Genomic DNA, 13,664 nt, shown 5'->3' on the forward strand with positions numbered 1-13,664 from the left:
GTTGCTATGTAAGTAACAGAAGGCAACAGGTTGCTATGTACGTAACAGACGGTAACAGGTTGCTATGTACGTAACAGAAGGTAACAGGTTGCTATGTACGTAACAGAAGGTAACATGTTGCTATGTACGTAACAGAAGGTAACAGGTTGCTATGTACGCAACAGAAGGTATCAGGTTGCAATGTACGTAACAGAAGGTAACATGTTGCTATGTACGTAACAGAAGGTAACAGGTTGCTATGTACGCAACAGAAGGTATCAGGTTGCAATGTACGTAACAGAAGGTAACAGGTTGCTATGTACGTAACAGAAAGCAACAGGTTGCTATGTACGTAACAGACGGTAACAGGTTGCTATGTACGTAACAGAAGGTAACAGGTTGCTATGTACGTAACAGAAGGTAACAGGTTGCTATGTACGTAACAGAAAGCAACAGGTTGCTATGTACGTAACAGAAGGCAACAGGTTGCTATGTACGTAACAGAAGGTAACAGGTTGCTATGTACGTAACAGAAGGTAACATGTTGCTATGTACGTAACAGAAGGTAACATGTTGCTATGTACGTAACAGAAGGTAACATGTTGCTATGTATGTAACAGAAGATAACAGGTTGCTATGTACGTAACAGAAGGTAACAGGTTGCTATGTACGTAACAGAAAGCAACAGGTTGCTATGTACGTACAGTGAGGGAAAAAAGTATTTGATCCCCTGCTGATTTTGTACGTTTGCCCACTGACAAAGACGTGATCAGTCTATAATTTTAATGGTAGGTTTATTTGAACAGTGAGAGACAGAATAACAACAACAAAATCCAGAAAAACGCATGTCAAAAATGTTATAAATTGATTTGCATTTTAATGAGGGAAATAAGTATTTGACCCCTCTGCAAAACATGACTTAGTACTTGGTGGCAAAACGCTTGTTGGCAATCACAGAGGTCAGACGTTTCTTGTAGTTGGCCACCAGGTTTGCACACATCTCAGGAGGGATTATCTTCCACTCCTCTTTGCAGATCTTCTCCAAGTCATTAAGGTTTCGAGGCTGACGTTTGGCAACTCAAAACTTCAGCTCCCTCCACAGATTTTCTATGGGATTAAGGTCTGGAGACTGGCTAGGCCACTCCAGGACCGTAATGTGCTTCTTCTTGAGCCACTCCTTTGTTGCCTTGGCCTTGTGTTTTGGGTCATTGTCATGCTGGAATATCCATCCACGACCCATTTTCAATGCCCTGGCTGAGGGAAGGAGGTTCTCACCCAAGATTTGACGGTACATGGCCCCGTCCATCGTCCCTTTGATGCGGTGAAGTTGTCCTGTCCCCTTAGCAGAAAAACACCCCCAAAGCATAATGTTTCCACCTCCATGTTTGATGGTGGGGATGGTGTTATTGGGGTCATAGGCAGCATTCCTCCTCCTCCAAACACGGCGAGTTGAGTTGATGCCAAAGAGCTCGATTTTGGTCTCATCTGACCACAACACTTTCATCCAGTTCTCCTCTGAATCATTCAGATGTTCATTGGCAAACTTCAGATGGGCCTGTATATGTGCTTTCTTGAGCAGGGGGACCTTGCGGGCGCTGCAGGATTTCAGTCCTTCACGGCGTAGTGTGTTACCAATTGTTTTCTTGGTGACTATGGTCCCAGCTGCCTTGAGATCATTGACAAGATCCTCACGTGTAATTCTGGGCTGATTCCTCACCGTTCTCATGATCATTGCAACTCCACGAGGTGAGATCTTGCATGGAGCCCCAGGACGAGGGAGATTGACAATTATTTTGTGTTTCTTCCATTTGCAAATAATCGCACCAACTGTTGCACCTTCTCACCAAGCTGCTGGCGATGGTCTTGTAGCCCATTCCAGCCTTGTGTAGGTCTACAATCTTGTCCCTGACATCCTTGGAGAGCTCTTTGGTCTTGGCCATGGTGGAGAGTTTGGAATCTGATTGATTGATTGCTTCTGTGGACAGGTGTCTTTTATACATGTATAGACTCATTTCTTTGTCAGTGGGCAAATGTACAAAATCAGCAGGGGATCAAATACTTTTTTCCCTCACTGTAACAGAAGGCAACAGGTTGCTATGTATGTAACAGAAGGCAAAAGTTTGCTATGTACGTAACAGAAGGTAACAGTTGCTATGTACGTAACAGAAGGTAACAGGTTGCTATGTACGTAACAGAAGGTAACAGGTTGCTATGTACCTAACAAAAGGCAACAGGTTGCTATGTACGTAACAGAAGGTAACAGGTTGCTATGTACGTAACAGAAGGTAACAGGTTGCTATGTACGTAACAGAAGGCAACAGGTTGCTATGTACGTAACAGAAGATAACAGGTTGCTATGTATGCGTAACAGAAAGCAACAGGTTGCTATGTACGAAACAGAAGGCAAAAGGTGCTATGTACGTAACAGAAGGTAACAGGTTGCTATGTACGTAACAGAAGGTAACAGGTTGCTATGTACGTAACAGAAGGTAACAGGTTGCTATGTACGTAACAGAAGGTAACAGGTTGCTATGTACGTAACAGAAGGCAACAGGTTGCTATGTACGTAACAGAAGATAACAGGTTGCTATGTACGTAACAGAAAGCAACAGGTTGCTATGTACGAAACAGAAGGCAAAAGGTGCTATGTACGTAACAGAAGGTAACAGGTTGCTATGTACGTAACAGAAGGTAACAGGTTGCTATGTACGTAACAGAAGGTAACAGGTTGCTATGTACGTAACAGAAGGTAACAGGTTGCTATGTACGTAACAGAAGGTAACAGGTTGCTATGTACGTAACAGAAGGTAACAGGTTGCTATGTACCTAACAAAAGGCAACAGGTTGCTATGTACGTAACAGAAGATAACAGGTTGCTATGTACGTAACAGAAGGTAACAGGTTGCTATGTACGTAACAGAAGGTAACAGGTTGCTATGTACCTAACAAAAGGCAACAGGTTGCTATGTACGTAACAGAAGATAACAGGTTGCTATGTACGTAACAGAAGGTAACAGGTTGCTATGTACGTAACAGAAGATAACAGGTTGCTATGTACGTCAGGCAGAGAGAGAGAGAGAGTCAGGCGATGCTAAACTCATAAATCATAACTGATATTATGGAACAGAGACATAAGGCGCCAGACACACACACACACACACACTCACACACACACACACACACACACACACACTCACACACACACACACACACACTCACACACACACACACACTCACACACACACTCACTCACTCACACACTCACACACACACACACACACACACACACACACACACACACACACACACACACACACACACACACACACACACACACACACACACACACACACACACACACACACACACACACACACACTCACACACACACACACACACACTCACACACACACACACTCACACACACACACACACACACACACACACACACTCACACACACACACACACTCACACACACACTCACTCACTCACACACTCACACACACACACTCACACACACACTCACTCACTCACACACTCACACACACACACACACACACACACACACACACACACACACACACACACTCACACACACACACACACACATAAAACAGTGTCCTTATAAAAAATAAACAAACTGTTAAAACACTCTCTATTAGTCAGATCTAACACGTCAATAATAAGATCTGAATGGAATGCTCACAGTCATCACTTGGGTATGGGAGGGAGGGGATACAGTGGGTGCTTCTCAAAATGCATACTACCGTGCTCTGAGCACGCAAATTGGAGCACAGGAGGGTCGGAGTATGTCCAAATCAAATATGCGAAACAGAGCACGGAGGGCACTTCTCAAATGCGTACTCCGTTTGTACATATTTTGAAGCATGCATCGATGCAAGCTTCAACGGAAAGTACACACAGAAATATGACGCAACCATGCAAAAAATTATGCCACATTTCTTGAAATCAATAGCGGCCATTAATTGAGCTGAAGCGAGAGAAAATATACTCCGACTTCGGATCGAAATGTTGCCTATTCACATCTCATATGTTGCCTGACTACAATATTTTATCTTGATACGTTAAGAAATAAATGCTGTGTTAATTTTGGCATGTTTACCTGCCCACGTACCGTAGATCGCAAGCCCATAGTAAGTCAATAGGGCTAACTGTGTCACGCCCTGGCTCTGGGGACTCTTATATGTTGAGCCAGGGTGTGTAGGGTCTATGTTTCGTTTTCTATGTTCTGTTCTAGGTTATGTGTTTCTATGTTGGCCGGGGTGGTTCTCAATCAGAGGCAACGTGAATCAGCTGTTGCTTGTTGTCTCTGATTGGGAACCATACTTAGGCAGCCTGTTGTGCACTTGTGTTTTGTGGGATCTTGTTCCGTGTTGGTTTGTGTTCATGACCGAGGACTTCACGTTTCGTTTTGTTGTTTTGTATTTTGTATCGTGTTGCTAGTACACTATTAAAGAAGATGTACGCATATCACGCTGCGCCTTGGTCCACTCATTATAACGAACGTGACAAACTGGCTAGCTACTAGTACTGTTAGCTAGCCAGATAGCTACGAAGAAATGTTAGCTAGGTAAACCCACGAAGAATTGACATCTATCTTGCATAATATTAGTTTTAGGTAATTTTTGTCTGTTTAAATAGCTTGCTAGCTAGATTATGGTGCTTGCCTACGATTCACATGGTGCTTGCCTACGGAGCTGTGAGGGGAACGGCACCTCCGTACCTTCAGGCTCTGATCAGTCCCTACACCCAAACGAGGGCATTGCGTTCATCCACCTCTGGCCTGCTGGCTCCCCTACCTCTGTGGAAGCACAGTTCCCGCTCAGCCCAGTCAAAACTGTTCGCTGCTCTGGCACCCCAATGGTGGAACAAGCTCCCTCATGACGCCAGGACAGCGGAGTCACTCACCACCTTCCGGAGACACTTGAAACCCCACCTCTTTAAGGAATACCTGGGATAGGATAAAGTAATCCTTCTACCCCCCCTTACCCCACTCCCAAAAAAATTAAAAATTAAATTTAAAAAATGGTAAAGTGGTTGTCCCACTGGCTATCATAAGGTGAATGCACCAATTTGTAAGTCGCTCTGGATAACAGCGTCTGCTAAATGACAAAAATGTACATGTAAATGTAGCTGATAATTATGAAGTAAAATGTTTGCTTTGTGTATATCTTTGTTTCGTCTACTGTTGCCGTGGTCCCGGCTGGGAGAAGGTTCGGTGAACGGGCAGCCTGAGGTAATACAGTAGGGGGGAGTGCTTCTCACATGGAATGTTTTATACGTTCTCCACACTCTCGTCCTCCACAAGAACGTACTCAAGAGAACGTGGTCGGAGAATGCACTCGGAGCGTGAGAGTGTGGAGTACGGTAGTATGCATACTGAGAAACACCCGGTATGTGTGTGTATGTGTGTTCATAACAGTAAAAAAATATTTTATTCAAAAAAGCTCTTATCTCATAATGGCTAAAGCTAATGACAAGGCGACACACACGCACGCACACGCACGCACGCACACACACACACACACACACACACACACACAAAACACACATGTTTGTATTGGCCGTTGAACCCCCCGGCGTAAATATAACGTAAATATATTTGCACAATGAGCACTTGTTGTCTCTCAAATACATCGTTACAGTTGTTGGTTAGCTAGCGAATTTTTTCCATATTAGCATTGACATGACATCAGTCAAAACAAGACATGATATCAAGAACAAGACGAAACTAGCTGAAATGAGTCACTTACAAATAGTTTCCAAAATATTTTTTTTTCAATGCCAAGATGAAGGTGCGGTGGCTTCAACATAGCGCCCCCTATCAGTCGTCTAGTGTATATACAGCTCTGGAAAAAATTAAGAAACCACTGCAAATTTTTCTTAAATCAGCATCTCTACATGTATGACAGCCATTCCATTCCAGTGTCTGTTGAATTCCAACACAGGCACACCTCATTCTACTGAATTAGGTACTGATTAGGTGATCACCTGAACCAAATCTTATTTAAAGAGGAAAAGTATAAAAACCACTGCTGTGGTCATCACTATCCTCTTGCAATAGGACCAGCTGGATGGCAAAAACAGTGCTAATAGTACCTCAAAAGTAATATTAATTTTTAAAAAAATATATTGACCATGCCAAAAGAGCTGAAAAGGAACGTTTTGAGTGAGGAAAAGAAGGGTTCAATTCTGGCTTTACTGGCAGAGGGATACAGTGAGCGTCAGGTTGCTTCCATCCTTAAAATGTCAAAGACGGCGGTTCATAAGAACAAGGTCAAGCAGCAGACATTGGGGACAACAAAGCTACAGACCGGCAGAGGGCGAAAACGACTCTCTACTGACCGGGATGACCACCAACTCATTCGAATGTCACTCAACAACCGTAGGATGACATCAAGTGACCTACAAAAAGAATGGCGAACGGCAGCTGGGGTGAAGTGCACGGCGAGGACGGTTCGAAACAGGCTCCTAGGGGCAGGGCTGAAGTCGTGCAAAGCTAGAAAAAAGCCCTTCATCAATGAGAAGCAAAGAAGAGCCAGGCTGAGGTTTGCAAAAGACCATAAGGATTGGACCGTAGAGGACTTGTTTCCTTTTGCTCTGACATTGTCCCCCAACTCTGAGGATTGGTTTTTCCAGCAGGACAATGCGCCACGCCACACAGCCAGGTCAAACAAGGTGTGGATGGAGGACCACCAGATCAAGACCCTGTCATGGCCAGCCCAATCTCCAGACCTGAACCCCATTGAAAACTTCTGGAATGTGATCAAGGGGAAGATGGATGGTCACAAGCCATCAAACAAAGCCGAGCTGCTTGAATTTTTGCGCCAGGAGTGGCATAAAGTATGAAAAATGTATGTACTCACTAACTGTAAGTCGCTCTGGATAAGAGTCTGCTAAATGACTAAAATGTAAATGTAAAATAAATTCACCCAACATCAATGTGAAAGACTGGTGGAGAGCATGCCAAGACGCATGAAAGCTGTGAATGAAAATCAGGGTTCTTCCACCAAATATTGATTTCTGAACTCTTCCAAAGTTAAAACATTAGTATTGTGTTGTTTAAAAAGTTATTTTCTTTACATTATTCGAGGTCTGACAACAATGCATCTTTTTTGTTATTTTGACCGGTTGTCATTTTCTGCAAATAAATGCTCTAAATGACAATATTTTTATTTGGAATTTGGGAGAAATGTTGTCAGTAGTTTATAGAATAAAACAAAAATGTTAATTTCACCCAAACACATACCTATAAATAGTCAAACCAGAGAAAGTTCATTTTTTCCAGAGCTGTATATACAGTAAATAATTGGCTTCTCGTCAGCAGTGTGCTGTGACCCCAATGACCTACAACAACAACATCACTGTAACCTTCAGTAGAGACGCGAACGGAAAGGAGTACACAGTTCTCACACACATAGCGGGGTTAAACCAAAATATTATGCAAAGTATACAGACATCATATTGTACACAGAGCCTACGCAGTGAGGCAGCACTCTTGCCTTCACTGTTAATGTTAATTGATCTCAGTAAGATGTGACATGAAGACGCCTTTCCTCTCACATCGTCTACCTTCTTCTGACTGGCAACATGTAAATCAAAGTCTGCAGGCGTTTGTGTGTGTGGTGAGTGAGACAGCACATTCCTCTGCTTGGCAGTGACTGGTAATAACACCTCCCTCCTTAAGGGTTAATCCCATCTCTTCTATGAGTTGAGCAGATAAAGGAGATAAGAGAGAGAACATAATAATATACCATCACACTGCTGCTTCACACCCTAGAGCAGACACTGTCCTCTCTCTCTCTCTCTCTCTCTCTCTCTCTCTCTCTCTCTCTCTCTCTCTCTCCCTCTCTCTCTCTCTCTCTCTCTCTCTCTCTCTCTCTCTCTGTCTCTCTGTCTCTCCTCTCTCTCTCTCTCTCTCTCTGTCTCTCTCTCTCTCTCTCTTTCTCTCTCTCTCTGTCTCTCGCTCCTCTCTCTGTCTCTGTCTCTGTCTCTCTCTCTCTCTCTGTCTCTCTCTCTCTCTTTCCTCTCTCTCTCTCTCTTTCCTCTCTCTCTCTCTCTCTCTCTCTCTCTCTCTCTCTTTCCTCTCTCTCTCTCTCTCTCTCTCTCTCTCTTTCCTCTCTCTCTCTCTCGCTCTCTCCCTCTCTCTTTCTCCTCTCCCTCTCATCTCTCTCTCTCTCTTTCTCTCTCTCTCTCCCTCGCTCTCTCTCTCTCTCTCTCTCTCTCTCTCTCTCTCTCTCTCTCTCTCTCTCTCACTGTCCTCTCTCTCTCTTTCCTCTCTCTCTCTCTCTCTCACTGTCCTCTCTCTCTCTTTCCTCTCTCTCTCTCTCTCTCTCTCTCTCTCTCTCTCTCTCTCTCTCTCACTTTCCTCTCTCTCTTTCTCTCGCTCTCTCCCTCTCTCTTTCTCCTCTCCCTCTCATCTCTCTCTCTCTCTCTCTCTGTCTCTCTCCCGCTCTCTGTCCCCCTCTCTCTCTCTCTCTCTCTCTCTCTCTCTCTCTCTCTCTCTCTCTCTCTCTATTATTACATAACAACATTCATCGCTCAATACTGAGGATTATGGAGAGATGTCCGTCTTTCACATACATAAACCTAAACACTCACGAAAACAACAATTTGGTTGGTGCTTATATTTATCCTGTTTCACACATGTACCAGTGTGTTTTAATATGCATGCATCTCACTCTCCCTGAGATACCCTCGGAGATCGGGGCCACAGTCAGGGTCTACACGCGAACACACATACGCAAACACACAAACATACACACAAACACACACACACACAAACATGCACACACAAACATGCACGACAAACTCCGAGAGCATGTGAGGGTGTCGTGTTATATCTATTTAATGCTGTAACCACTACAAGGTAAACAAACCAACTATAATCAGTTGTACTGCATAGTGCATTCTACACAATCACAGTTCTCACTCCTATCCTAAAGCTAACACACACGCATGAACACACAAAACACACACACGCATGAACACACAAAACACACACACGCGTGAACACACACACACACGTTACTGTGCTGTACTCACTGCCTCCTAAGGACTTCAGCAGAGACTTGATGCTGATGTCAAAGAAACCAGAATCCTGCTGGCTGGTCGTCATGGCTGCACTGGCTCTGTCGCCACGACAACACAGCAGAGGGAGTACAGGACGGCAGGATGGAGAAAAACACAGACGGAGAGAAAGAGAGAGAGAGAGAGAGAGAGAGAGATGCAGGAGAGCAGACTATGCGGATGCTGCGGCTCTTGCTCTCTCTGCTGCTGCTGTCGATGTGTGTGTGTGTGTGTCAGCACTCTGCCTTGCCTGATCGCTCTGTTGCTATCTTTCTCACCCTCTCCTCCCCATTCCTCCCTAGGCAGTGATGCACAGATGTTGGGAGAGCCACAGCCAATCCTCTTAGACAGGAAAACAGACAACGAATGAGGTAGGGAGGGAGGGGGCAGTAACCAGGAAGGAGAGGGATAGAGAGAGGTAGAGAGGAGAGGACGGATAGATAATGGAAAGAGGAGAACAACCAAAAGAGAATAAGAGAAAGGAGGAGGACAGAGTACAGCCTGTCTGTCTGTCTGTCTGTCTGTCTGTCAGACTCAGAGGACAGAGTACAGCCTGTCTGTCTGTTTGTCTGTCAGACTCAGAGGACAGAGTACAGCCTGTCTGTCTGTCTGTCAGACTCAGAGGACAGAGTACAGTCTGTCTGTCTGTCTGTCAGACTCAGAGGACAGAGTACAGCCTGTCTGTCTGTCTGTCAGACTCAGAGGACAGAGTACAGTCTGTCTGTCTGTCTGTCTGTCAGACTCAGAGGACAGAGTACAGCCTGTATGTCTGTCTGTCTGTCTGTCTGTCTGTCTGTCTGTCTGTCTGTCTGTCTGTCTGTCTGTCTGTCTGTCAGACTCAGAGGACAGAGTACAGCCTGTCTGTCTGTTTGTCTGTCAGACTCAGAGGACAGAGTACAGCCTGTCTGTCTGTCTGTCAGACTCAGAGGACAGAGTACAGTCTGTCTGTCTGTCTGTCTGTCTGTCTGTCTGTCTGTCTGTCTGTCAGACTCAGAGGACAGAGTACAGCCTGTCTGTCTGTCTGTCTGACTCAGAGGACAGAGTACAGTCTGTCTGTCTGTCTGTCTGTCAGACTCAGAGGACAGAGTACAGCCTGTATGTCTGTCTGTCTGTCTGTCTGTCTGTCTGTCTGTCAGACTCAGAGGACAGAGTACAGCCTGTCTGTCTGTCTGTCTGTCTGTCTGTCAGACTCAGAGGACAGAGTACAGCCTGTCTGTCTGTCTGTCTGTCTGTCAGACTCAGAGGACAGAGTACAGCCTGTCTGTCTGTCTGTCTGTCAGACTCAGAGGACAGAGTGCAGCCTGTCTGTCTGTCTGTCTGTCAGACTCAGAGGACAGAGTACAGCCTGTCTGTCTGTCTGTCAGACTCAGAGGACAGAGTACAGTCTGTCTGTCTGTCTGTCTGTCTGTCAGACTCAGAGGACAGAGTACAGCCTGTCTGTCTGTCTGTCTGTCAGACTCAGAGGACAGAGTACAGCCTGTCTGTCTGTCTGTCTGTCTGTCAGACTCAGAGGACAGAGTACAGCCTGTCTGTCTGTCTGTCTGTCAGACTCAGAGGACAGAGTACAGCCTGTCTGTCTGTCTGTCTGTCTGTCAGACTCAGAGGACAGAGTACAGCCTGTCTGTCTGTCTGTCTGTCAGACTCAGAGGACAGAGTACAGCCTGTCTGTCTGTCTGTCTGTCAGACTCAGAGGACAGAGTACAGCCTGTCTGTCTGTCTGTCTGTCTGTCAGACTCAGAGGACAGAGTACAGCCTGTCTGTCTGTCTGTCTGTCTGTCAGACTCAGAGGACAGAGTACAGCCTGTCTGTCTGTCTGTCTGTCAGACTCAGAGGACAGAGTACATCATCAGTAACTAGCCATTTATAGAAACACATCCTTGACTAAACCCAATAGTCCCCCTATTGGTAGCTACCTGGCACTACTGCTGGGGAGGAAAATGGGCTGTTTTCCAATGGCTTTGTTTTGTCCCTGACAAGTTATGGGCAAAAGGGAAGAGGGAATGACCTGTGTTGGTGGAACCAGTATGTCTGGTAGTATAGTAACCCTAACCCTAACTAACCCTAACCCTAACCCTAACCCTAATCCTAACTAACCCTAATCCTAACTAACCCTAATCCTAACTAAACCTAACCCTAACTAACCCTAACCCTAACTAACCCTAACCCTAACTAACCCTAATCCTAACTAACCCTAACACTAACTAACCTAACCCTAACTAACCCTAATCCTAACTAACCCTAACCCTAACAAACCCTAACCCTAACCCTAACTAACCCTAACCCTAACCCTAACCCTAACTAACCCTAATCCTAACTAACCCTAACCCTAACCCTAACTAACCCTAATCCTAACTAACCCTAACCCTAACCCTAACTAACCCTAATCAACTTTTTTCATACTGGCCCCCCGTGGGAATCAAACCCACAACCCTGGCGTTGCAAACGCCATGCTCTACCAACTGAGGTACATCCCTGGCGGCCATTCCCTCCCCGACGCTGGGCCAATTGTGCGCCGCCCCATGGGTCTCCCGGTCGCGGCCAGCTACGACAGAGCCTAACCCTAACTAACCCTAACTAACCCTAAACACAGAGGAGGGGGTCTAGACAATAGATGACTGACAGGGGCCGCTGTGTTGAAGCCACCGCATCTTGGCACTCCCCCACCATTGTAAAATATATTTTGGAAGATACAGAAATGCATTAATATTAATTGCAATTTTATTTTTGCAATGTTTATTCTATTACAGACACCTTAGTGCATACTTTTAAATTATATTAAGTGAGCAAAACGTTTAAAAAATGAAAAAATATTTTCCTTAAATATATATATTTTTAAAATACTAATGTTATTGTCTTCAGAAAGTATTCAGAACCCTTGACTTTTTCCACATTTTGTTACGTTACAGCCTTATTCTAAAAGTGATTAAATAAATAAAAATCCTCATCAATCTACACACAATACACCATAATGACAAAGCAAAAATTGGTTTTTAGAAATTTTTGCAAATGTATCAAAAATAAAAAACTCTTTGCTATGAGCCTCGAAATTGAGCTCAGGTGCGTCCTGTTTCCATTGATCATCCTTGTGATGTTTCTACACCTTGATTGGAGTCCATCTGTGATATATTCAATTGATTGGACATGATTTGGAAAGGTACACACCTGTCTATATAAGGTCCCACAGTTGACAGTGGATGTCAGAGCAAAACCCAAGCCATGAGGTCGAAGGAATTGTCCGTAGAGCTCCGAGACAGCATTTTGTTGAGGCACAGATCTGGGGAAGGGTACCAAAAAATTTCTGCAGCATTGAAGGTCCCCAAGAACACAGTGGCCTCCATCATTCTTAAATGGAAGAAGTTTGGAACTACCAAGACTCTTCCTAGAGCTGGCCGCCCGGCCAAACTGAGCAATCGGGGGAGAAGGGCCTTGGTCAGGGAGGTGACCAAGAACCGGATGGTCACTCTGACAGACCTCTGAAGTTCCTCTGTGGAGATGGGAGAACGTTCCAGAAGGACAACCATCTCTGCAGCACTCCACCAATCAGGCCTTTATGGTAGAGTGGCCAGACGGAAGCCACTCCTCAGTAAAAGGCACATGACAGCCCGCTTGGAGTTTGCCAAAAGGCACCTAAAGACTCTCAGACCATGAGAAAAAAATATTCTCTGGTCTGACGAAAACAAGATTGAACTCAATGCGTCTGGAGGAAACCTGGCAAAATCCCTACGGTGAAGCATGGTGGTGGCAGCATCATGCTGTGGGGATGTTTTTCAGCAGCAGGGACTGAGAGACTAGTCAGGTTTGAGGGAATGATGAACGGAGCAAGGTACAGAGAAATCCTTGATGAAAACCTGCTTCAGAACGCTCAGGACCTCAGACTGCGGCGAAGGTTCACCTTCCAACAGGACAATGACAAACAATTTAATGCCTTTTAGAATAAGGCTGTGACGTAACAAAATGCAGAAAAAGTCAAGGGGTCTGAATACTTTCCAAATGCCCTGTAAGTGTTTTGTTGTTGTAGTGGGGACAATAACATTAGTTACACACACTGTAAATACATGTAATTTTGTCCTTGAAACATTTAAATTAAACACTGTAGAATTCCATTCATTCCTTTGGAGGATTACTCCTACTGGGGAGTGCCAAAATGGCCGACCGGTGGCTTCAAAGCCTCTCAATGGCCAACACATAGAATCAGCAATCCAGGGTTTACATTGGTCTAGACTCAGGTCTGCTTTCACATGGATATATCGCCACCATGCAGAGAGTGTGTGTGTGTGTGTGTGTGTGTGTGTGTGTGTGTGTGTGTGTTGTTGACTAGTAAAGGCCTGATATAGATCTTTATCTCAGAGAGCTGATAAAAGGACCTCTAAACTGTACCAGCTCTGCTACAACACACACTAATCACTTCCATGTTCAGTGTGTGTGTGTGTGTGTGTGTGTGTGTGTGTGTGTGTGTGTGTGTGTGTGTGTGTGTGTGTGTGTGTGTGTGTGTGTGTGTGTGTGTGTGTGTGTGTGTGTGTGTGTGTGTGTGTGTGTGTGTGTGTGTGTGTGTGTGTGTGTGTGTGTGTGTGTGTGTGTGTGTGTGTGTGTGTGT

The 13,664-nt window shown here is 45.0% G+C and overlaps 1 protein-coding gene across 1 annotated transcript in view; it reads right to left on the reverse strand.

The window, feature by feature from the left end:
• The window catches only part of fryb (furry homolog b (Drosophila)), a 154,312-nt gene extending 145,071 nt beyond the window's left edge, over positions 1-9,241 (reverse strand). The window contains exon 1 of the mRNA XM_045208247.1: positions 9,047-9,241. Within this exon, the coding sequence (XP_045064182.1) occupies positions 9,047-9,119 (73 nt within the window). The 5' untranslated portion in view covers positions 9,120-9,241. The remainder of the gene's footprint in view (positions 1-9,046) is intronic.
• Between the last annotated feature and the right edge of the window lie 4,423 nt (positions 9,242-13,664).

The sequence above is a fragment of the Coregonus clupeaformis genome, chromosome 27 (assembly GCF_020615455.1).
Source record: "Coregonus clupeaformis isolate EN_2021a chromosome 27, ASM2061545v1, whole genome shotgun sequence".
In the NCBI taxonomy this organism is placed as follows: Eukaryota; Metazoa; Chordata; class Actinopteri; order Salmoniformes; family Salmonidae; genus Coregonus; species Coregonus clupeaformis.